We start from the raw sequence: 26,906 nt of genomic DNA, 5'->3' as shown, positions 1-26,906 counted from the left end.
ATCCAATCCTTTCAGAATTCTACCTCCCAGCATGAAGATCATAATTGGTCAAAAAATATATGAACATCCACTTGGTCACCAAGGTTTCTCAATAGGCTAGTAATAATATGAATTACAGCGTAACACAACATCCAACGAAGAGCTATATATACGTACACTTAAAATGGGTACAATCTTGGGGGAAATACGTACACGCATACAATCGCTGAAAATGCGTACAATTCCGCATTTTTTGCAGTAGGTTGGCAGCTCTGGGTTGACAATTTTTTGGGACGCTTTTTCTTTTTCTTGTATATTTCTTTCTTGCTTTATCTGCCACCTTTCATACACACTTGTTCAGATCTTTTTCTTCCACTGGTGCCTGCTCCTTAATTCCTCAATTTGATATTTCCATGGAATGCACTGGGTGTCCACACTTCAGCTGACCATCCGTCACTTTGTTTTTGGTTTTAAGGGTTTTACGGCGCTTGCAACACATTTAGGTTATATCAGCCAGTAAAAAGGAAGAAAATGGGATAGTAAAAAGTTCTAGAATTACAATTAAAGCATCCAAGAAAAGGTAAGACAAAGGGGAACTGGGAACAAATAAGGATCAGATGTAGATTCCGAGAGCATACCACCAATGTACTTAGTTTGAGATCACCTATACGTCTCATCCGGACACAAGCACGGCCCCCACTAAGAGGAATACACTCAAATGCTTACATTATAAATTCAAAATAACAAATATAACAATAATACATAACAGAGAGATGATTTACAAAGAAAAAAATATCCTCTCCAAAAACAATAACTATGCATTTGACTGTTTCCCTCCCAGCTAGGACTCTGGCCAGGGTCAGGACAAAACCAAGTAATCTCATTCGGAGACAAAGACAGAAAGCATGTTGGAAAACAGATATAAGGGTATAGAAGACACAGTATGTACCTCCCTGCCCACTATGGGAGGTCAGGATTCCCACCCAGTATCCGCCACTTTAACATGTTCTTTCCAGTACAGGACCCCAATAAGAGAGGCACACTCAAATGCTTACAAAAAATATAACTATTAGCACACAAATGATGTACAGGGGAAAAAAGATCTCCCAAAACTATAAACATACATTTGACTGTTTCCCTCCCAGTCAAGGACTCCAGCCAGGGCCAGTCAAAAACTAAGTAATCCCATTCCAAGTCAAAGACAGAAAGCAAACTGAGAAAAGATAGGAGAGACACAGCAAATGACCTCCTGCCCACCATAGGAGGTAAAAAAACTCAACCCAGACACATTTCCATCGTAAGAATTTTTATTCTTCAAACATAACAAATCAAATATAATCAACATATTTAATCCTGTCACAACTATGACACTTAACATGTCAAATACACACGTCACAACTATCAAACTTAACATGTCAAATACACATGTCACAACTATCAAACTTTACATGTCATATACACACGTCACAACTATCAAACTTTACATGCTGCATACACATGTCACAACTATCAAACTTAACATGTCAAATACACATGTCACAACTATCAAACTTTACATGTCAAATACACACGTCGCAACTATCAAACTTTACATGTCATATACACACGTCACAACTATCAAACTTTACATGCTGCATACACACGTCACAACTATCAAACTTTACATGCTGCATACACATGTCACAACTATCAAACTTTACATAAACATATACACATGTCACAACTATCAAACTTTACATGTCAAATACACACGTCACAACTATCAAACTTTACATGTCAAATACACATGTCACAACTATCAAACTTTACATAAATCACTCACATTCAAACTCATCAAAACGTTTACAATTCATAATACACACGTCACAACTATCAAACTTTATAACATGTACATATATTACAACAACACGTCCAACTATCAAACTTTACATGTCATATACACACGTCACAACTATCAAACTTTACATGTCATATACACACGTCGCAACTATCAAACTTTACATGTCGATACACACGTCACAACTATCAAAACTTTATATGCCAGCATACACACGTTCAAACAACTATCAAACTTTACATGCCGGCAATACACACGTCACAACTATCAAAATCTTACATGCATAGCATCACACACGTACACCACACATCATAGTATCATCAACTTTTACATGTCATATACACACGTCACAACTATCAAACTTTACATGCCGCATACACACGTCACAACTATCAAACTTTACATGCCGTATACACACGTCACAACTATCAAACTTTACATGCTGCATACACACGTCACAACTATCAAACTTTACATGCCGTATACACACGTCACAACTATCAAACTTTACATGCCGTATACACATTCACACGTATCACCTTAGAGATAGAGGCAAAAACACACATTGGTACAGAATAACATGATCATAACAACGACACTGGAACATGCAAAGGTCATTTCCAGACACATAAATAGTCCCAATTCTTTTTCTCTAAACACTTCTCACATGGCCAAATGGGGACGGTCCTAATTTTATCAGGACATTTGGCCGCTATGATTACAACATCACAAATTGATCATCACCATTATAATTAACTCGTAAAAAATTGAATGTTATCCATTGTGATCAGGACATCTACATTTTATATCAACATACGACAGAAAAACAAAACAAAACAAAAACCAAATCATTTTCGTGTATACCAAAGAATCAGGACATCAACAATTTATATCAACATACGACAGAAACAAAAACCGAAAACCAAATCATTTTCATTGTGTAAACCAAAGAATGGCAACATGAGCTCTCTACAAGTATAATCCTCCTTCTTCAATGCTTATCTCAGGCCAAACCGCGAGGATACAATGAAAACATCATGTTATAACGTATAAATAAATAAATAAATAAATAACAAGCCATCCTTTCATCTCTTATTCCTCTTCATTATTACATCATCATATTTTACTGACAGAGGAAAAACCCGAAACGTCCATACCAACTGTCTTCATTAATCCATTTAAAGCTTTCATTCCATTTGACCAGTGTTATCCATTTCTTCCAGCTTCAATTTACAACACGTTGTCATTACATCCTGTCATAGAAAATCATCTAATTGATGAGAGAAAAATAAAACACTGCTTGAAAAGTAAAAAAAAAAAACACAGACAACCCAATATGACCAGATGTCTGACCAGGATATCGACTATGTCGTGGTGACCACTGTATTCAAATGTAAGGGTTGCCAAAACCAAATATGACCAGATGTCTGACCAGGATATCGACTATGTCGTGGTGACCACTGTATTCAAATGTAAGGGTTGCCAAAACCAAATATGACCAGATGTCTGACCAGGATATCGACTATGTCGTGGTGACCACTGTCTTCAAATGTAAGGGTTGCCAAAACCAAATATGACCAGATGTCTGACCAGGATATCAGCTATTTTTTTTTTAAAAAGGGTTTTACGGCGCTTGCAACACATTTAGGTCATATCAGCGCTAGTAAAAAGGAAGAAAATTGGATAGTAAAAACATTCTAGATGTACAATTAAAAGGACTTGAGGAAAAAGTAAAACAAAGGGGAATGGTACAAATAGGGAACAGATGTAGATTCCAAAAGCACTCTATCAAAGTATTTAGTTTGAGATCACCTTAAAGTCTCATCCAGACACAAGCAGAGGTCCCCACAAAGAGGAATACACTCAAATGTTTTACAAATCATATATAATATAAAGAAAACATAATACAGTGCATAACAGAGAGATGATTTACAATGAAAAAAATATCATCTCCCAAATTTCTAACTATATATTTGTCTGTTTCCCTCCCAGCCAGGGCCAGGACAAAACCAAGTAATCTCATTCGAAGACAAAGACAGAAAGCATGTTAGAAAACAGATATAGGGGGATAGAAGACACAGTATGTACCTCCCCGCCCACTAATGGAGGTCAGGAACCCCCCCAGATATAGGGGATAGAAGACAGTAAGTACTTCCCCGCCCACTATGGTAGTCCGACATGGATATCAGCTATGTTGTGGTGATCACCGTATTCAAACGTCAGGGTTACCAACTCCAAACTCCTCAGGAGGCAAAAATGCACCCACATCGACCGACCCCTCTATTAGTGCGGGGCGGTCCTTGGCAAGCTTAAGGACCACGGTCCTACGGTCCTTGGGAAATGAAGACCGCAAGGACCGGTCTCTAGACCGGTCCGTTCATTCTTGAACCGTTAAAGACCGCTACACGATGAAAACCGTGGCCTACAGGAGTAAAACACACGGAGTAGTCACACTCATTTCAAATTGTAACCTAATTAGAGAAGAGGGGTGATGCCTTCTTTATTTGCTCACCGTACTTCATTGTTACTTCGATAATTTAATAAAATTTGAAATTTATCCCCATTAACGGAGATAATGGCATCGCCCAAGGCGTTGATCAAGTTGTTCGTGGCGTTGATACACACACGCAACTCCTACCCCCCCCCACACACACACACATTAGAGGGCAGCGAGCATTGAAGAGTAAGAGAGAGACGTGAAGTTATAATAAGAGGGGGTGGATGAGGTGATAAGAGGGGTCGATGGTGACTTTTCGCCAGATCTAACAAACTCAGCTACCTATTCATTGCTGAGTAGACAGGGATTCAGAAAAAAATCGACTGCACCCGGGATCGATCTCTGGCCCTTTGCGTATAAAGAGAGTGCTCTATCAACTGAGCTATCGGGGTCCCCAAATATTCTATTGGACCTTTTAAAAATACAGACGTTATAACTGGTTTTTTTGGACGGAAGAAACTAATGAAACTCATATTACTTGATTAGTTAAAACACCAAACGAAATTTTAATATTATTGTATTATTTTAAATGACAACAATGCGATAGAAAGGAGTGGCGACAAGAGATGGACAAAAGAAAACAAAAAATCAGACTTGCAACTTGCTAGGTTCGACACACACACACACACACATCTTTAGTAGTCACATACATTTCAAACAATAACCCATTAGAGAAGAGGGGTCATGCCTTCATCATAGATCATTGTCATTGCGATCATTATGGTGTAGTAAATTTTGAAATTTACCCCGTATAATGGAATCGTCCAAGGCGTGCGCCTCCTGTTCCCCCATCTCACACACGAAAGGGCGGTTTGCGGAGTGGAGGGAGGTGGTCGTCTGTGTCGTTTAGTGTATGGCAAAGGGGGGTGGGTGCGATTAATTAAGTGGGATGGGTGGTGATTGGTGGAAGATAGGCAAAGGACCGAAGCAACGAATCGCTGGGGAAGTAGTATGGCGCGAGACCGTTGAAAGGTGATAAGAAGTGAGGACCGCCGGCGGTCTTCCTCTTTGGGACTGGACCACGGTTCACAGCTAAAAGACCGTGGGACCGGTCCTCGGTCCGGTCCTCAGCGCGGCACTACCCTCTATGAGTTCTAAACTCCAGTAAAAAGACGTTTAAAACTATGACTTTTTCCCCCCACTTTAATTTAATTGAGCTTTATATAGCGCAATATCCACTAAATGTGCTCAAAGCACTTTTACAAGGGGTCCCTGGTCAACAGCAACATTTAACATGTAGGACGGGACATGACGCTTGTTACGCGATATTACAATTTTATTCGGACAAAGACAACGCTGTTAACGGCCAGGTACTCATTTTACACCTGAGTACGGTGAGAGAATGTGAGTAAAGAGCCTTTTCCAAGGACTCAACTATGCCCCGAGCGCGAGGCTCGAACCCGGGACATTCCGATCCGAAAGCGAGTGTCATACCACTAGACCACATAGCCGCACAGTTTAGCAGACGATTGGAAAATATACAGAGGGTTTACAATAACACACCTGACTTATTGGAGTTGGACAAATTCGTAGTTTTCAGGGGTAATAATAGCAACAGAGTAGACCTTTTTTTTTTTTTTTTTTTTTTTTAAGGGTTTTACGGCGCTTGCAACACATTTAGGTTATAGCAGCGCCAGTAAAAAGAAGAAAATGGGACAGTAAAAAGTTCTAGAATTACAATTAAAGCATTCAAGAAAAAGTAAGACAAAGGGGAACTGGGAACAAATAGGGATCAGATGTAGATTCCAAGAGCATACCATCAATATTCTTAGTTTGAGATCACCAATAAGTCTCATCCGGACACAAGCACGGCCCCCACTAAGAGGAATACACTCAAATGCTTACATTATAAATTAGAACAAATATAATAATACATAACAGAGAGATGATTTACAAGGAAAAAATATCATCTCCCAAAACAATAACTATGCATTCGACTGTTTCCCTCCCAGCCAGGACCCCGACCAGGACCAGGACAAAACCAAGCAATCTCATTCCAAGACAAAGACAGAATGCAAGTTGGAAAACAGATATAGGGGGATAGAAGACACAATAAGTACCTCCCTGCCCACTATGGGAGGTAGGAACCCCACCCGGCAGAGTAGACCTTATAACAACCATTTAAAACGACCAATCTGTGTTTAAATACATTAAATTAATGCTTTAAATTCCTTTATACACAAGCTCTGGCAACAAAACATCGTTTTAAATAAGTTTATTGAATTAAAGATCTTTTAATAATTCTCAATTAGGACCAAAAAATTCGTATTTCTAAGAAATTTTTGTAGTAGTTGACAAGTCTGATATCCAATTGAATTCCGTAAAAAGACAGACAATTGGCAACCGTGAAACGTGTAGCTTATAAACCTTAGAGTTAAAATTCCCAAACAAAAATCAATATATCAACTTTAAAAAAAAGAAAAAAAAGAACAAAATACCAAACACGGAACGTTTCGGCTCCAAAGCCTTCTTAAGCCAAAACATAAATAAATAACAAAGAAAAAAAAAAAAAAAAAAAAAAGACCGACGGCAGAGATTAATTCTGGTTTTGAGCCCAAAATGTTCCGTGTTTTATATTTTGTTCTCTCTTTAAAGCTGGTACAATCATTTTTGTTGACAATTTAAAAAAAAAAAATACCAATTGACTAGAAGATTACAATGAAAATACAAAAAAGATTTGTCTCTAACAAAAGTGAATCCATCTGACTATTTCCCTCTCAGCCCTGAGGAAACAAAATTTCATTTCAGAATGCGGGAAGCCTTATAGTTTGGGCTTGAGCTAAAATTTTATACAGGATCCCACTAAGAGGAACACACTCAAATGTTTACAGAATACATAACTAACAAAACATAACAGATTTACAAGGAAAATAAATATCATCTCCCAAAACTATAACTATATTTGACAGTTTCCCTCCCAGCGAGGGACTCCGGTCAAGACCTGGACAAAACCAAGTAATCTCATTCCGAGACAAAGACAGAAAGCAAGATGGAAAACAGATATAGGGATATAGAAGATGCAGTATGTACCTCCCTGCCCACTGTGGGAGGTCAGGAGGGCTGGCTTGAATTATGGGCCGAGATATTCTGGATGAATTATTTTGCTGTCATCGAAGCTGTTTTGATTCCGTGGCTGTTCCATTCCTTTAACAATCCACGGCTTATAGCAGCCAGCTTAGTGTTCACTTTTGACTCAATCAAACCGTCACATACAATATTCATTCTCATGTCTTGATGAGACACAACACAAAGCCATCATAGAGACATCAAACTGGTGAGTATTGGTTAGTTACAACAGATTACACATCATCTCAGCCCAAATGAATGGGAAACGACACACACACAGGGCACTCACATTTCAGGCTCATCAGGGCCAGCAACACACAATTGTCGCTGCAGGAACAAATTGAAATTTAAAAAAAAAAAGAAAAGAGAAATATACAACTATAGAAGCCAACACTCACTCACTCACTAAAAAAAACAAACTGATTTACAAAATGATAAACCTAACTATTCACAAGAAATAAATGACGGTCTTGTGGGAAATGATACACCAATCATTGCTGGCAAAACAAAGGCATGGACAGATAGTCATGTGGAAAATAACGACAGGTGTAGTGGGACAGTATATATATATATAAATAAATAAAGCCTCCACAATCAACAAAGAGTTTGTTTGTTGCTTTAGGTCTCTTCCAACACAATTGAGGTTATATGAGAGACCGCTGAAACAAAAAAAACAAGCAATCTAACAAAAATAGTACAAATGTAAATCAAAATCATAACCTAAAGATATCATAAGCTAAATTATAAATAACCAAGAACAAACAGACAGAAGATTTACAGAAAAAAAAATATCCCCTGTCAAAAATACAATCACAAACCAAAGAAGCAGGATAGGCTAGTAAAGAGAAGAAGAAACGACATCACTATCGGATCGTACACCCATGCGAACATCATAGGTATATGATTCAAGGGTGATGCTCCCATCCAACCACCCGCCAACAAAGAGTTGAAATGTCTCAAAGTACATACACATTACAACAGTTTATGTCATGTTTTGTTTACAAGGGTTTTACGGCGTTTGCAACAGATTCAAAAGCACACAGTCAATCCTATAAGCACACACAGTCTTTGAGAAGAGACACAAAGAATTATCTTCTCACTTCAAACTTACATTTATTGATTTCTTTGTTTGTTCAACACTTCCTATAGTCTACAGCTTCTAGCTGCTTGATATCCATTATTTCTACTAGTTCCAATTTGTCATTTGGTTACACATTTATAACAATACAATATATTGACAGTTCCAATTTGTCATTTGGTTACACATTTATAACAATACAATATATTGACAGTTCCAATTTGTCATTTGGTTACACATTTATAACAATACAATATATTGACAGTTCCAATTTGTCATTTGGTTACACATTTATAAAACAATACAATATATTGACAGTTCCAATTTGTCATTTGGTTACACATTTATAAAACAATACAATATATTGACAGTTCCAATTTGTCATTTGGTTACACATTTATAAACACATACAATATATTGACAGTTCCAATTTGTCATTTGGTTACACATTATACAATACAATATATTGACAGTTCCAATTTGTCATTTGGTTACACATTTATAACAATACAATATATTGACATACACACATTTAAAAAGAAATTATTTATTTGGTTATGTCAAATGTATGTGATCTTCACCTTGCAGATTGTAATGGAAATATTAGTAAGGTTGTTGTGATGATGATGACGTTGTTGATGCCGATGATGGTGACGATGACTACGATGTAACCAGCGTGCATCTGTGTGAGTGTGTCCATGTCAATATATTCTATTATTATAAATGTGTAACCAAATGACAAATTGCCACTATGTTGAGGACAATAAAGATATATTATTATTATTATTATTATTATTTATTTGGTTATGTCAAACATATGTGATCTTCATCTTGCCTTGAAAAAAATATCATCTCCCAAAATAATAACTAATAACTATGCATTTGACTGTTTCCCTCCCAGCCAAGCACTACAGCCAGGGCCAAGGCAAAACTTAGTAATCTCATTCCAAGACATAGACAGAAAGCAAATTGGAAAACAGATATATGGGGATAGAAGACACAGTAAGTGCCACCCTGCCCACTATGGGAGGCCAGGAACCCCACCCAGTGATATATGGGGATAGAGGACACAGTAAGTACCTCCCTGCCCACTATGGGAGGTCAGGAACCCCAACCAGAAATAATTATTTAACATTTTTTTCATAGAAAAGAGACGACGGGAGCAACCACAATATTTGCAGGGAAATGATGGGTGTCGGGAACAGGCAGTCATACCTTATACTTATTTTACGACTGTATTGGATTTTCAGATACGTTGGTAATTCTCTTCAACAGTCGTAACGTCACTTCCTTCCTAATGACGCATGGTAACTTAGTAACACTGGCTCTAAACTATCGGAACAATGGCGGACGCCCGTATGAAATATTTCCCCGGCGAGCATAAAAGCGTATATTTGATCATGTTTTGACTTTTACACATTCTGATCACAAGGCATATGAAAAGTTCTAGCCAGCATGAAGAATAAAAAGTAATGATTTTCTTTGTTTAGAACCAAGATGGCCGCTGTTGCTGGGCAGCGTGACATCAGACTATTGAATCCATTCTGTGCTCGAGGATAAAAAATTCTACAATAAAGAACTGAATAAGTGTGTATGAAAGGTGCCATACAAAGCAAGAAAGAAAACACAAGGAGAAAAAAAAATAAAAACCATCCCAAAAATCAGTCTACCTCCACTGGGGATCGAACCTAAGACCTTCAGACATGCTACGTAGTAGGAGGACCGAGGTTCAATAATTAATCGAGGTATACTGATTTTTTCTCTCTCTCTCTCTCTTGAGTTTCCTTCTCCCATTGCCTGGCACCGTTTCATCCATACTTGTACAGACCATTATCTTACACCAGTGCCAGCTCCCGAGTTCCTCCATCATTTCTATTTGAAATTCTATGTACCAGAGTCAGACTCATCCCAACATTACACTGTGTTGTTGACAGGGTGCGTCCCTCATGTATTTTACAAGCCACTGACTCACTACAAGAACATTGTAATAAAAACAAACAAAATGATATAACAGCTTCAAAAAAAGAAAAAAAAGAACAATACATCAAACACGGATTGTTTCAGGCTCAAAACCCTTCTTCAGTCAACAATGAAAAAACAATAAAAATATTACGAAAAAAAAACAAAAAAACAGACTGACGAATCATCAATCTGGTTTTTTTTTCTTCTATTATTAATGTACTTATGAGTTTAATTGTTTTTAAATTTTTTGTACGTTGCTGACTGAAGAAGGGTTTTGAGTCCGAATCGTTTGAGTCCGAATCATTCCGTGTTTGGTATTTACTTCATTTTTTAAAAAGCTGTTTTATTACATTTTTGTTTATTAGTACTTTTTATTTCCAGTCGGTACATGTTTGACGTACAAATATTGGCACCCCTGGTCTATATATCATTATTATAACTTTTTACACAAACGGGCCATTTCACCCGATAGGTTGTCAAATCCTACAATATCCAGTATCTAAGAAACAAGAGGAAAACGACGACGATGATGATGATGGCGGCGACCTTGACATAGGATGACCTCAAGTTGAGGTAGTGGGCATCCTTCTTGTACTTCTGGGACTGGGTGGATAGGTAACTGGCCTTGGAGTCCAACACTGGAGGGGGATGGGAGGGACCACAGAGATTAAAATGTACCGTTTATTGGTTGGTGAGTCAAATACAATAAAATAAATGATATTAATATGAACGTTTCCAAAGGAGAAATCGACATTCAAATTTATGATTAGTTAAATGTAAAAATGGAATATGGTGTTTGTTGTGTTTGCTTTGAAGGGTTTTACAGCGCTTGCAACACATTGAGGTCAATAACAGCGCCAGTAAAAAGGAAGAAAATTTGATAGTAAAAACATTCTAGAGGTAAAATTTTAAAAATTTGAAGAAAAAGTAAGACAAAGGGGGAATAAGTTCAAATAGGGAACAAATGTAGATTCCAAGAGCACACTATCAATGTACTTTAATTGAGATCACCTAAAAGTTTCAACCAGACACAAGCACAGGTCCCCACTAAGAGGAATACACTCAAATGTTTACAAATCATGTTAAAAATAAAAAATAACAGTACATAACAGAGAGATGATTTACAATGGAAAAGAAAAATAATCTCCCAAAACTAAAACTATACATTCAACTGTTTCCCTCCCAGCCAAGAACTCCGACCAGGGTCAGGACAAGACTTAGTAATCTCATTCAAAGAAAAAGACAGAAAGCAATTGGAAAACAGATATAGGGGGATAGAGGACACAACAAGTACCTCCCTGCCCACTATGGGAGGTCGGGAACCCCACCCAGAAAATGAATGAGTCAATAGGAGAAAAAGAAATTCAAATTTATGACCAGTTTGCTGTCCATGGAACATGTTGGTATAATAAAACATGTCAGACTGTGACAAAATTCGACCATGTCTGTAGGATTCGATGCCTGACAGCCTCATGCTGGGATCACAAAGAAAAAAGAGATAAACAAAAATGAATAAAACATCTTAAAAAAAGGAACACAAAGGAACAAAAAGGAACACAAAGGAACACAAAGGAACATAAAGGAACACAAAGGAACACAAAGGAACAAAAAGGAACACAAAGGAACACAAAGGAACAAAAAGGAACACAAAGGAACACAAAGGAACACAAAGGAACAAAAAGGAACAAAAAGGAACAAAAAGGAACACAAAGGAACAAAAAGGAACACAAAGGAACAAAAAGGAACACAAAGGAACAAAAAGGAACACAAAGGAACAAAAAGGAACACAAAGGAACAAAAAGGAACACAAAGGAACAAAAAGGAACACAAAGGAACAAAAAGGAACACAAAGGAACAAAAAGGAACACAAAGGAACACAAAGGAACACAAAGGAACAAAAAGGAACAAAAAGGAACAAAAAGGAACACAAAGGAACAAAAAGGAACACAAAGGAACAAAAAGGAACACAAAGGAACAAAAAGGAACAAAAAGGAACAAAAAGGAACACAAAGGAACAAAAAGGAACACAAAGGAACAAAAAGGAACACAAAGGAACACAAAGGAACAAAAAGGAACACAAAGGAACAAAAAGGAACACAAAGGAACACAAAGGAACAAAAAGGAACACAAAGGAACAAAAAGGAACACAAAGGAACACAAAGGAACACAAAGGAACACAAAGGAACACAAAGGAACAAAAAGGAACACAAAGGAACACAAAGGAACACAAAGGAACACAAAGGAACACAAAGGAACAAAAAGGAACACAAAGGAACACAAAGGAACAAAAAGGAACACAAAGGAACAAAAAGGAACACAAAGGAACACAAAGGAACAAAAAGGACACAACAAAGGAACAAAAAGGAAAACAAAGGAACACAAAGGAACACAAAGGAACACAAAGGAAACACAAAGGAACACAAAGGAACACAAAGGAAAACAAAGGAACACAAAGGAACACAAAGGAAAAACAAAGGAACACAAGAAAAAGGAACACAAAGGAACAAAAGGAACACAAAGGAACAAAAAGGAACACAAAGGAAAACACAAAGGAACACAAAGGAAACACAAAGGAACACAAAGGAACAAAAAGGAACACAAAGGAACAAAAAGGAACACAAAGGAACACAAAGGAAAACAAAGGAACACAAAGGAACAAAACAAAGGAACAAAAAGGAACACAAAGGAACACAAAGGAACAAAAGGAACACAAAGGAACAAAAAGGAACACAAAGGAACACAAAGGAACAAAAGGAACACAAAGGAACACAAAGGAACAAAAAGGAACACAAAGGAACACAAAGGAACACAAAGGAACACAAAGGAACACAAAGGAACAAAAAGGAACACAAAGGAACACAAAGGAACAAAAAGGAACACAAAGGAACACAAAGGAACACAAAGGAACACAAAGGAACACAAAGGAACACAAAGGAACAAAAAGGAAAACAAAGGAACACAAAGGAACACAAAGGAACACAAAGGAACACAAAGGAACACAAAGGAACAAAAAGGAACACAAAGGAACAAAAAGGAACACAAAGGAACACAAAGGAACACAAAGGAAACAAAGGAACAAAAAACACAAGGAACAAAGAACACTAAGGAACAAAAAGGAACAAAAGGAACATATAAGAAACAAAGGAACACAAAGGAACAAGGAAACAAAGGCACACAAAGAACACAAACACAGGACAAGGAAACACAAAGGACCTTAATACCAAACACGATCATTGTCGGCAAACTCTTCATGTGTCATGTTCAAAAAAACACTTCCAAATTTGTACAATGACACATAATTATTACTAAAAAAAATGATGAAATCTTAATCTTCGATTGTGTCAATGGTATTATACAACAGCCTTTCCCAGTTTGTCTGACCTTCGATTGTGTCAATGGTATTATAAAAAAGCCTTTCCCAGTTTGTCTGACCTTCGATTGTGTCAATGGTATTATAAAAAAGCCTTTCCCAGTTTGTCTGACCTTCGATTGTGTCAATGGTATTATAAAAAAGCCTTTCCCAGTTTGTCTGACCTTCGATTGTGTCAATGGTATTATAAAAAAGCCTTTCCCAGTTTGTCTGATCTCCGATTGTGTCAATGGTATTATAAAAAAGCCTTTCCCAGTTTGTCTGACCTTCGATTGTGTCAATGGTATTAAAAAAAGCCTTTCCCAGTTTGTCTGATCTCCGATTGTGTCAATGGTATTATAAAAAAGCCTTTCCCAGTTTGTCTGACCTTCGATTGTGTCAATGGTATTATAAAAAAGCCTTTCCCAGTTTGTCTGATCTCCGATTGTGTCAATGGTATTATACAAAAGCCTTTCCCAGTTTGTCTGACCTTCGATTGTGTCAATGGTATTATAAAAAGCCTTTCCTCCCATTTGTCTGACCTTCGATTGTGTCAATGGTATTATAAAAAAGCCTTTCCCAGTTTGTCTGACCTTCGATTGTGTCAATGGTATTATACAAAAGCCTTTCCCAGTTTGTCTGATCTCCGATTGTGTCAATGGTATTATAAAAAAGCCTTTCCCCAGTTTGTCTGGACCTATACTCGATTGTGTCAATGGTATTATAAAAAAGCCTTTCCCAGTTTGTCTGACCTTCGATTGTGTCAATGGTATTATAAAAAAGCCTTTCCCAGTTTGTCTGATCTCGATTGTGTCAATGGTATTATACAAAAGCCTTTCCCAGTTTGAGTCTGACCTTCAGATTGTGTCAATGGTATTATAAAAAAGCCTTTCCCAGTTTGTCTGACCTTCGATTGTGTCAATGGTATTATAAAAAAGCCTTTCCCAGTTTGTCTGACCTTCGATTGTGTCAATGGTATTATACAAAAGCCTTTCCCAGTTTGTCTGATCTCCGATTGTGTCAATGGTATTATAAAAAAGCCTTTCCCATTTTGTCTAGACCCTTCGATTGTGTCAATGGTATATAAAAAAGCCTTTCCCAGTTTGTCTGACCTTCGATTGTGTCAATGGTATTATACAAAAGCCTTTCCCAGTTTGTCTGATCTCCGATTGTGTCAATGGTATTATACAAAAACCTTTCCCAGTTTGTCTGACCTTCGATTGTGTCAATGGTATTTTACAAAAGCCTTCCATTGTCTACCTTCGATGTTCATGTATTTAAAGCTTCCAGTTTGTCACCTTCGATTGTGTCAATGGTATTATACAAAAGCCTTTCCCAGTTTGTCTGACCTTCGATTGTGTCAATGGTATTATACAAAAGCCTTTCCCAGTTTGTCTGACCTCTCGATTGTGTCAATGGTATTATACAAAAGCCTTTCCCAGTTTGTCTGACCTTCGATTGTGTCAATGGTATTATACAAAAGCCTTTCCCAGTTTGTCTGACCTTCGATTGTGTCAATGGTATTATACAAATAGCCTTTTCACAGTTGTTGTCTGACCTTCGATTGTGTCAATGGTATTATACAAAAGCCTTTCCCAGTTTGTCTGACCTTCGATTGTGTCAATGGTATTATACAAAAGCCCCATTTCCCAGTTTGTCATGTACTAGCTTCGATTGTGCTTCAATGGTAATGTATAAAAAAGCCTTTCCCAGTTTCTGTTCTGTTCAACGTTTACAGCATTTGTTATCGTTTATTGGTCATTATAACAAAAGCCTTTCCCAGTTTGTCTGACTCCGATTGTGTCAATGGTATTATACAAAAGCCTCCATTTCACTCGTTTGTCATGTATTATAAACCTTCCCAGTTGCTAGTCGATGTGTCAATGGTATTATACAAAAGCCTTTCCCAGTTTGTCTGACCTTCGATTGTGTCAATGGTATTATACAAAAGCCTTTCCCAGTTTGTCTGACCTTCGATTGTGTCAATGGTATTATACAAAAGCCTTTCCATTGCTGACCCTTTGATTGCAAGTTACTAAAGTTCATTGATCGTGTCATGATATAAACCTTCCATTTCGTTCATGTGTCAATGGTATTATACAAAAGCCTTTCCCAGTTTGTCTGACCTTCGATTGTGTCAATGGTATTATACAAAAGCCTTTCCCAGTTTGTCTGACCTTCGATTGTGTCAATGGTATTATACAAAAGTTCCATTTCCCAGTTTGTTGAAACCTTCCGATTGTGTCAATGGTATATTATACAAAAGCCTTTCCCAGTTTGTCTGACCTTCGATATGTGTCAATGGTATTATACAAAAGCCTTTCCCAGTTTGTCTGACCTTCGATTGTGTCAATGGTATTATACAAAAGCCTTTCCCAGTTTGTCTGACCTTCGATTGTGTCAATGGTATTATACAAAAGCCTTTCCCAGTTTGTCTGACCTTCGATTGTGTCAATGGTATTATACAAAAGCCTTTCCCAGTTTGTCTGACCTTCGATTGTGTCAATGGTATTATACAAAAACCTTTCCCAGTTTGTCTGACCTTCGATTGTGTCAATGGTATTATACAAAAGCCTTTCCCAGTTTGTCTGACCTTCGATTGTGTCAATGGTATTATAAAAAAGCCTTTCCCAGTTTGTCTGACCTTCGATTGTGTCAATGGTATTATAAAAAAGCCTTTCCCAGTTTGTCTGACCTTCGATTGTGTCAATGGTATTATACAAAAGCCTTTCCCAGTTTGTCTGACCTTCGATTGTGTCAATGGTATTATACAAAAGCCTTTCCCAGTTTGTCTGACCTTCGATTGTGTCAATGGTATTATACAAAAGCCTTTCCCAGTTTGTCTGATCTCCGATTGTGTCAATGGTATTATAAAAAAGCCTTTCCCAGTTTGTCTGACCTTCGATTGTGTCAATGGTATTATACAAAAGCCTTTCCCAGTTTGTCTGACCTTCGATTGTGTCAATGGTATTATAAAAAAGCCTTTCCCAGTTTGTCTGACCTTCGATTGTGTCAATGGTATTATAAAAAAGCCTTTCCCAGTTTGTCTGATCGTCGATTGTGTCAATGGTATTATACAAAAGTCTTTCCCAGTTTGTCTGATCTTCGATTGTGTCAATGGTATTATACAAAAGCCTTTCTCAGTTTGTCTGATCTCCGATTGTGTCAATGGTATTATACAAAAGCCTTTCCCAGTTTGTCTGATCTCCGATTGTGTCAATTGTATTATACAACAGCCTTTCCCAGTTTGTCTGATCTTCGATTGTGTCAATGGTATTATACAAAAGCCTTTCCCAGTTTGTCTGATCTCCGATTGTGTCAATGGTATTATACAACAGCCTTTCCCAGTTTGTCTGATCTCCGATTGTGTCAATGGTATTATACAAAAGCCTTTCCCAGTTTGTCTGACCTTCGATTGTGTCAATGGTATTATACAAAAGCCGTTCCCAGTTTGTCTGACCTTCGATTGTGTCAATGGTATTATACAAAAGCCGTTCCCAGTTTGTCTGATTTTTTGTTTGTTTGTTGCTTTAGGTCTCTTCCAACACAATTGAGGTTATATGAGAGACCGCTGAAACAAAAAAACAAGCAATCTAACAAAAATAGTACAAATGTAAATCAAAATCATAACCTAAAGATATCATAAGCTAAATTAAATAACCAAGAACAAACAGGCAGAAGATTAACAGAAAAAAAAATATCCCCTGTCAAAAATACAATCACAAACCAAAGAAGCAGGATAGGCTAGTAAAGAGAAGAAGAAATGACATCACTATCGGATCGTACACCCATGCGAACATCATAGGTATATGATTCAAGGGTGATGCTCCCATCCAACCACCCGCTCAGTTTGTCTGATCTTCGATTGTGTCAATGGTATTATACAAAAGCCTTTCCCAGTTTGTCTGATCTCCGATTGTGTCAATGGTATTATACAAAAGCCTTTCCCAGTTTGTCTGATCTCCGATTGTGTCAATGGTATTATACAAAAGCCTTTCCCAGTTTGTCTGATCTCCGATTGTGTCAATGATATTATACAAAAGCCTTTCCCAGTTTGTCTGATCTCCGATTGTGTCAATGGTATTATACAAAAGCCTTTCCCAGTTTGTCTGATCTCCGATTGTGTCAATGGTATTATACAAAAGCCTTTCCCAGTTTGTCTGATCTCCGATTGTGTCAATGGTATTATACAACAGCCTTTCCCAGTTTGTCTGACCTTCGATTGTGTCAATGGTATTATACAAAAGCCTTTCCCAGTTTGTCTGATCTCCGATTGTGTCAATGGTATTATACAAAAGCCTTTCCCAGTTTGTCTGCTGCAAATCATACACCAATCCATTCCAACCTTTGACCCCATTCTATAAATATCAATGATCCAAAACCTACCTGACAACTGTTCTCCTCTAGTGATGACATCATCAATGTTCTGGACCATGATCCTTTGCACGTCCTGTAACAACCTTTGACCTCATTCTATAAATATCAACCATCCAAAACCTACCTGACAACTGTTCTCCTCTAGTGATGACATCATCAATGTTCTGGACCATGATCCTTTGCACGTCCTGTAACAACCTTTGACCCCATTCTATAAATATCAACGATCCAAAACCTACCTGACAACTGTTCTCCTCTAGTGATGACATCATCAATGTTCTGGACCATGATCCTTTGCACGTCCTGTAACAACCTTTGACCCCATTCTATAAATATCAACCATCCAAAACCTACCTGACAACTGTTCTCCTCTAGTGATGACATCATCAATGTTCTGGACCATGATCCTTTGCACGTCCTGTAGCTCATTGTTTATGTTACTCAAATTACGACGAGCCCTTGAGTCCATGTAAGATTTGCGAGCTTTCTGCATGTAGGTGTCTGGAGAAATAATATATAAAAACAAGAACATCCATGATTTTTAGGAATAATTTGTAAATTAAAGGTAAATCATCAAATGGGACCCTCCGCCTCGAAACGGTATTAAGTCGGATTTTTCAATTTTGGGTTTTTGGTACCCAATCATAGCTTATTTTATGCTTTAAAATTTGATACCAAATTTATACAATTCTGATCATTTATTGCCGAGATATGACCGTTTGAAGTAGGGGGAGTGTGAAAACCAAATTTTGAGAAAATCGAATTTGAAATGATGCACCGTTTTCACGCACAGTCAAATCAATGGGCAAAGATAACTCCTTAGATACGGGCATCGAAAATTTGACGAGAATAGTGAAATTTGGCATGAGCTTAGATTATACACCTAATAATGTACATACAAATTTTTGAAACAATCCAATAATTACTTTTGTAGTTATTCATTATTATGTAAGATGTTCTTAAAACAAATAAAACACTGGAAAAAAAATGCCGACAATTGCTCACTTTTTCAAGAATTTTTGATATTTGAATAAAGAATCAATGAAATAAAGTATTATTAATGTGATATTAATGTGAAATTTTGTCTTATTTAATAGAGAAAATACGATTTCAAAATGCCAAAAGTTAAAGAAGGTTTTATAATTTGAAAGTACAGTTATGAAACTACGTGAAGCCGGGTGGGCAGGGAATTATCAAGAAAGAGGATTAGAGAGGAAGAGATAGAATGAGAGAGTAAAATACACACACACACGCACGCACACACACACATGTGTGTGTGTGTGTGAGAGAGAGAAAGAAAGAAAGAGAGAGATATAGAGAAAAAGAGGAGCGAGAGGGGGAGGGGAGAGCGACTGCTTGTGCATTAAGAGGACGCGAGGGAAATAGACTAAATATTGAAACCTGTATAATTGTATGTGTTTGTGTGTGTGTGTATGTGTGTGTGTGTGAAAGAAACAAAAGGGAGACGGAGAGAGTGAGGTAGACATGAAGAAAGGGATGGAGGTGGAGCAAAGAATTGTAGGGATAGTTTAAAGAAAGCATTTTGTTAGAAAGAAAGTCATAGTCAATCAACTGGAAACATATTGACCAATGAGATTGCAATTTAAGAAATGGGTTGGTCAAATCAATCATTGCATTGGTTCCATTTTGAGTCAGATGACAGCTTGAGGAGGAGGGGTGGGGCTTATTGTGTAGCGACTTACATGAAAACATGTTATTGAATCTCTCAAGTTGTCCTTAGCGTTCACCCACACTTTTCATTGTCTAAAAAGACCCCCCCCCCCTCCTCCTTTCTTTCAGTATACAAAGAAAGCACGACAAACATCCATCTCTCTCTCTCTCTCTGTTTGTCTCTCTCCCCTCTTCATCTATCTATCTACTATCTATCTATCTATCTATCTACCTATCTATTTATCCATTTATAGGTTTGTCTTTCTGTCTGTTTATCTATCCATCCATTTCATTTTTTAGTTACACATATTTCCATCAGGAGTTCATTAATTGTTGAAGGTTCTATTTATTGTTCTGCTTTTGTACTTAAAATTAAATGTTTATCCTACAACAATCTCTGTAAGTGTAAGATTAGTCAACTGTTGTCCTATTAAGTCTTAGCATGTCCTATAATTTCATGAATAAAAAAAGAGGGACAAAGGAGGACCATCACCTCGATGCAGCTAGACAAAGAGATAATGGCACGTGGTGTGTATCAAAATGCACAATCACACACATATGTAACACACGCATGCTGACGTCATGAAGCATCGCCCGAGCATTATGGTCTACAGCCACAGCGCATGTGATGAGCGTTGACCAATCAGAATCATTCATTTGTAAGGCTGTCAGGGAAAAACATAGACTTGTTTACAGTTTTTAAAGTTCATTATTGGTTGAACCATGAAATTGTGAAAACAGTCATGCTTTCTCTGAGATAGATAAAGACACGCCCTTTGCTGTGATATCTTACATCTTATTGGTGGAGAAAAAGACTCGGTATTACTAAGCTTTGGAAAGGGTGGCTCTCTGAGAGAAAGTCAACTCTCGTTTTGAATGTGTCACTGATAGTTGCATTTTTAAACTTGAAATTTATATAACTTATCGTCAATGTCTATGTTGAATTATTATGTTTTCATGTAGAAAAATGATTGTAGTTTCTGAAACAACCAAAAACTGAAATTTGATAATTTTGACCATTTCCACTTTAAAACCAGTTTTCTTCGTTTTCCAAATCCCGACTTAATACCGCTTCGAGGCGGAGGGTCACAAATATACTTTTCGTAGCTGCCAACTTTTCAATAACACACAACACAGTCATGACCCAAAACACCCAGTATGTTGGACTCTTATAGAATATCATCTAGATTCAGAGCTTGTTCTGTCCATGTTTTAATTTGCTTGACAAAAAAACTTTAAAAAAGCATAGTCCTGGTATGTACAAGGGTCACTTCCATATGTGTAACAGTCCAATTTTTTAAATTTTAAATAAAAATACATAACAGAGAGATGATTTACAAGGAAAAAAATATAAAAACTCCCAAAACTATAATTATACATTCAATTGTTTCCCTCCCAGCCAGGATCAGGACAAAACTTAGTAATCTCATTCCAAGACAAAGACAGAAAGCAATTGGAAAACAGATACAGGGAGATATGAGACACAGCAAGTAGCTCCCTGATCACTATGGGATGACAGGAACCCCACCCAGATATAGGGGGATAGAAGACACAGCAAGTACCTCCCTGCCCACTATGAGAGGTCATGAACCCCACCCAATTATCGGTGACTTACCAAACTCAATAAAATAGTACGGCCTGGAGACAGTGTCCAGCTTGGTGCTGTACTGAGACATGAATTCATTCTGTATGTCCTCTAGGTAGGTGAAAGCCAAGCGTTTGGAGAAGGCCTGCTCACACAGAACCAGATAACACACGGTACGCTCTATAAGGTAGCTGTGGGGAAATAACAACAAGAAATGAAGTGAGTAGGGAAGCATCAGAAGACAATAGAGTGAGAGAATAAATATTTCGTGGCAGCGATGGGGGCTCGAACCCACGACCTTACTGGTACGACAACTCCACCTGGCCGGGGAGACTGTCACTCTACCATATGAGCTATCGACAATCCCAGAAAAGATTTCTTTTAGCTATGGGAAACACAACATGAAGTATCCTTGATAATTTATTTTTTTTATATATAACCATACACAGACCTGCCAACATGAAAATTCAAAAAGTTATAATTTTTAGGAGATAAAAATAGTACTTGCTATATATAGTTAACTTTGAAAATTAATGATTAACCACCCTATGGGTTTAATAAGTAACAAGTCAAAATCATTAACATTATGCCAACTGGCACAAACTTTCATGAAGTTTTCAATTTGGAGCCAGAATTTGTGTAAAAACAGGCAGCTTTGCATACAAGATCAAAATAATAAATGTAATCAAAATATAAATATTACTATTACTATTACTACTTCTATTACCACCAGTAAAACTAACACTACCACTCCTACAACCAATGCTACCACTATATTACTACTTCTACCATTTTACGACTACTGTATTACCACCAGTATAACTAACACTACCACTCCTACAACCAATGCTATCACTATATTACTACTACTACTATTTTACGACTACTGTATTACCACCAGTATAACTAACACTACCACTCCTACAACCAATGCTATCACTATATTACTACTTCTACTATTTTACGACTAGTATTACCACCAGTATAACTAACACTACCACTCCTACGACCAATGCTATCACTATATTACTACTTCTACTATTTTACGACTAGTATTACCACCAGTATAACTAACACTACCACTCCTACAACCAATGCTATCACTATATTACTACTTCTACTATTTTACAACTACTGTATTACCACCAGTATAACTAACACTACCACTCCTACAACCAATGCTACCACTATATTACTACTTCTACTATTTTACGACTAGTATTACCACCAGTATAACTAACACTACCACTCCTACAACCAATGCTATCACTATATTACTACTACTACTATTTTACGACTACTGTATTACCACCAGTATAACTAACACTACCACTCCTACAACCAATGCTATCACTATATTACTACTACTACTATTTTACGACTACTGTATTACCACCAGTATAACTAACACTACACTCCTACAACCAATGCTACCACTATATTACTACTTCTACTATTTTACGACTACTGTATTACCACCAGTATAACTAACACTACCACTCCTACAACCAATGCTACCACTTATTACTTCTACTATTTTACGACTAGTATTACCACAGTATAATAACACTACCACTCTAAAACCAATGTACCACTATTTACTACTTCTACTATTTACGACTAGTATTACCACCAGTATAACTAACACTACCACTCCTACAACCAATGCTATCACTATATACTACTTCTACTATTTTACGACTAGTATTACCCCCAGTATAACTACACTACCACTCTACAACCAATGCTACCCACATATTACTACTTCTACTTTTACGACTACTGTATTACACAGTATAACTAACACTACCACTCCTACAACATGCTATCCTATATTCTACTTTCACTATTTTACGACTAGTATTACCACCAGTATACTAACACTACCAACTCCTACAACAATGCTACACTATATTATACTTCTACTAATTTTAGATAGTATACCACCATATAACTAACACTACACTCCTACAACCAATGCTACCACTATTACTACTTCTACTATTTTACGACTAGTATTACCACAGTATAACTAACACTACCACTCCTACAACCAATGCTTCACTATATTACTACTTCTACTATTTTACGACTACTGTTATACCACCAGTATAATAACACTACCACTCCTACAACCAATGCTACACTATATTACTACTTTTACTATTTTACGATTACTGTATTACCACCAGTATAACTAACACTACCACTCCTACAACCAATGCTTCCACTATATTACTACTTCTACTATTTTACGACTACTGTATTACCACCAGTATAACTAACACTACCACTCCTACAACCAATGCTACCACTATATTACTACTTCTACTATTTTACGACTACTGTATTACCACCAGTATAACTAACACTACCACTCCTACAACCAATGCTATCACTATATCACTACTACTACTATTTTACGACTACTGTATTACCACCAGTATAACTAACACTACCACTCCTACAACCAATGCTATCACTATATTACTACTACTACTATTTTACGACTACTGTATTACCACCAGTATAACTAACACTACCACTCCTACAACCAATGCTATCACTATATTACTACTTCTACTATTTTACGACTAGTATTACCACCAGTATAACTAACATTACCACTCCTACAACCAATGCTACCACTATATTACTACTTCTACTATTTTACGACTACTGTATTACCACCAGTATAACTAACACTACCACTCCTACAACCAATGCTACCACTATATTACTACTTCTACTATTTTACGACTAGTATTACCACCAGTATAACTAACATTACCACTCCTACAACCAATGCTACACTATATTACTACTTCTACTATTTTACGACTACTGTATTACCACCAGTATAACTAACACTACCACTCCTACAACCAATGCTATCACTATATTACTACTTCTACTATTTTACGACTAGTATTACCACCAGTATAACTAACACTACCACTCCTACGACCAATGCTACCACTATATTACTACTTCTACTATTTTACGACTACTGCTACCACTACTACTAATAATAATAACAACAGTAAAAATAACAATCTATTCTTTAATTAAAAAAGTGCTGGGGGTGAAAACAGTCCATGATAAAGTTTTGCCAATGAGCACAGAATTACTGGCAAATCTAAATTATTATAAAACTCTTTTGTACAGATTGATACACCCAAGTCCAGTGACTCCAATGATTATCTTAAAAATCTGCTAGGGCATAATGACATAATGGTTGGTCATTTGATGTTGGAAATCGCTATCTTTATCAAACCAATTGGATTCAGTAGTCTGATGTCACATCGCCCAGCAACGGCGGCCATCGTGGTTCTAAACAAAGAAAATCTGTACTTTTTATTCTTCATGCTGGCTAGAACTTTTCATATGTCTTGTGATCAGAATGTGTAAAAGTCAAAACATGATCAGATTTATAATATTTTTTCCCTCTGGATACGCTGCTTTTATGCTCGTCGGGGAAATATTTCATACGGACGTCCGCCATTGTTCCGATAGTTTAGAGCCAGTTACTAAGTTACCATGCGTCATTATGAGGGAAGTGACGTTACGACTGTTGAAGCGTATTACGGGGAGTTTGGGTTGTAATTCTTCCAAAGACATTCAGCCAATCCGGCTGCCAATTGGTTCTTGCACGATACTCTCGATACTTTAAAAAAAGTACTAAATCAAAAAATGGCAAACAAACCGCATATATAACTTTGACACGGGTACTACGCTTAAATCTAGTATTTTGTTATAATATTATGGTTTTATACATTTACTAATAGGTACCTGGAAGTATTAAAAACATCTTATTGCAGATATTAGCAGAGTTATTGGTTATTCTATAGTTCCTTGAAAAAGTCTTATCTGTCAGAGAAGAATGCACATTGGAATATTGGGCATATATAATATGACTCCAGACTAGTTCTAATTCAAATACATTGAATACTGACGTTTCATTTGTGTTACGTATGCATGTAATATTGTAATGTATATATCATTGTTGTTTGTTGATGTTGACGATGTTGATGAAATCATCAACAACGATCATTTAAACTATTAGAAAGAGGATAACCCGATATTTCGGCCACATCAGAAGGCACGAATCACTACAGAAGACCATTGCAGAGGGAAAGATAGAAGGCAAGCGTGGTCGAGGACAAAGAAGGACAAGCTGGCTTGGAAATGTCGCAGCGTACGTAGGAAGCCCCATAAATCAATGTGCGAAACTCGCAGATGAGAGAGAGAGAGCTGGCGAACCATGATCTCCAACGTCGTGTCCGACATGGAACATCGGTAAAGGTGTATATTGTTGTTTAATAAATGTCCACATATTTAACCTATACAACCCATGACATTTGATGTGTATGACAACTTGCAACCTCATAGTCTCAAGTGACTTGACTCAAGTCTTGAGACAGAGATGAGAACGGGAGCAACGGAAAAAAGAATGTGTCGGGGAAAAGACTTTTTCCACTCCTGTCTTTTCCCCCACAACAGAAAAACCAATCCCAAACTTTTTAATTCATCCCATCAAAAGAATCTCTCTTTTCATACTTGGGTGTTTTCCCTTAGAGGCGCCTGTACATTGAAGTTCTTCTGAAACAAAGATGCAAACTTTAAATTTCGGGAGTAAGCCTACAAAAACAATAATTTAACAATTTCCAATTCAAGTTATAACTTACTGGAAGAGATAGTTTCCTGTCTCCAGACTACATCTGGCTGGTGGATTGGGATCTTGAGACAGTTTGCGGAAAAGTTTCTTGGCTTGAGTTTGGTATTCTTGCAAACCTTGACCGGACTGGGAAGGATATAAAGAAAAAGAATATTTTTCTCTTTTTGGTCAAGATTAAGATAAGAATAAGATTAAGATGATTCTATATCAGCTTTAACAGCCCGCATTTAAATAACAAATTTTAAAGTTCAAAAACACCAATGAATAATCCCACCACAATTACATTATTAAAAAAACAACAAACAATAACACAAAGATCAAAACAATGCATGAAAATTGAAAAACAAACCTGTTCATCATCCTGAACGGATGCAGCCAAGGGAAGGCCGTCGGCCACTCTGGCAATCATAGTGAACAACACCATGATTGGTAATTAGTAGAAAGAACTTTTAGAAAAATAATCTGACTCACTCAAAGAAAGCAAAGGAACTTTTGAACTCAAGTCTAAAGTTTACCGTGCGTGACAGATTTATTTTTGGAGATGATGCTTCGCACACTGGATGAAGCCGGGATAGAAATTATATATTCACAGAGAGCGAATTAATAGTACCAAGTGGTTTATTGGATAGGACTTTAAAATCGCAAACGCTTTGCATGTTATCCCTGAAAATGGAAATGAAAGGTGACAAAATGTTGACTTAGTAACTAAAAGAAATGACTTATTGTTCACCGACGTGGCTTCTGCTGTGTTGGTGAACGACGAGAAAACAGACTTCAAGGAAAGAGAACTCCGACTTAAAGGGAAACTAGGAGGACAATCTTACACA

The 26,906-nt window shown here is 37.1% G+C and overlaps 2 protein-coding genes across 3 annotated transcripts in view; one reads left to right on the top strand and one right to left on the bottom strand.

The window, feature by feature from the left end:
* LOC144980360 (uncharacterized) overlaps window positions 1-26,906 on the top strand; it is a gene marked incomplete in the record, with an annotated part of 216,919 nt that overhangs the window by 117,375 nt on the left and 72,638 nt on the right.
* On the bottom strand, window positions 1,269-26,840 carry LOC144980364 (vesicle-trafficking protein SEC22b-like). 2 transcript variants are annotated; one of them, XR_013646875.1, is made up of 6 exons: window positions 26,429-26,840; window positions 26,090-26,205; window positions 21,432-21,592; window positions 18,500-18,646; window positions 6,421-11,057; window positions 1,269-5,878 (listed from the first exon to the last, which is right to left on the bottom strand). XR_013646875.1 is itself a non-coding variant. In XM_078928063.1 (5 exons), exons 1-5 carry the CDS (start codon window positions 26,501-26,503, stop codon window positions 10,903-10,905), a joined length of 654 nt encoding a protein of 217 aa, XP_078784189.1. In that variant the 5' UTR covers window positions 26,504-26,840; the 3' UTR covers window positions 1,269-10,902. The 2 variants fall into 2 exon arrangements, 1 of the variants encoding a protein (XP_078784189.1); XM_078928063.1 differs by having other exon boundaries at window positions 1,269-11,057.

This window comes from Berghia stephanieae, chromosome 9, assembly GCF_034508935.2.
Source record: "Berghia stephanieae isolate SIO BIC M18660-M18661 chromosome 9, UCSD_Bste_1.3, whole genome shotgun sequence".
Taxonomy (NCBI): Eukaryota; Metazoa; Mollusca; class Gastropoda; order Nudibranchia; family Aeolidiidae; genus Berghia; species Berghia stephanieae.
This window is presented reverse-complemented; position numbering and strand designations above follow the sequence as displayed.

Excerpts from the sequence above, each read along its gene's own strand:
- LOC144980364 (XM_078928063.1), bottom strand. The coding sequence starts at position 26,503 with ATGGTGTTGTTCACTATGATTGCCAGAGTGGCCGACGGCCTTCCCTTG. Across the intron at positions 18,647-21,431 it reads GTACTATTTTATTGAGTTTG|ACACCTACATGCAGAAAGCT; the intron begins GTAAGTCACCGA and ends TTATTTCTCCAG. Across the intron at positions 11,058-18,499 it reads TAGAGGAGAACAGTTGTCAG|TGTTGGACTCCAAGGCCAGT; the intron begins GTAGGTTTTGGA and ends ATCCCCCTCCAG.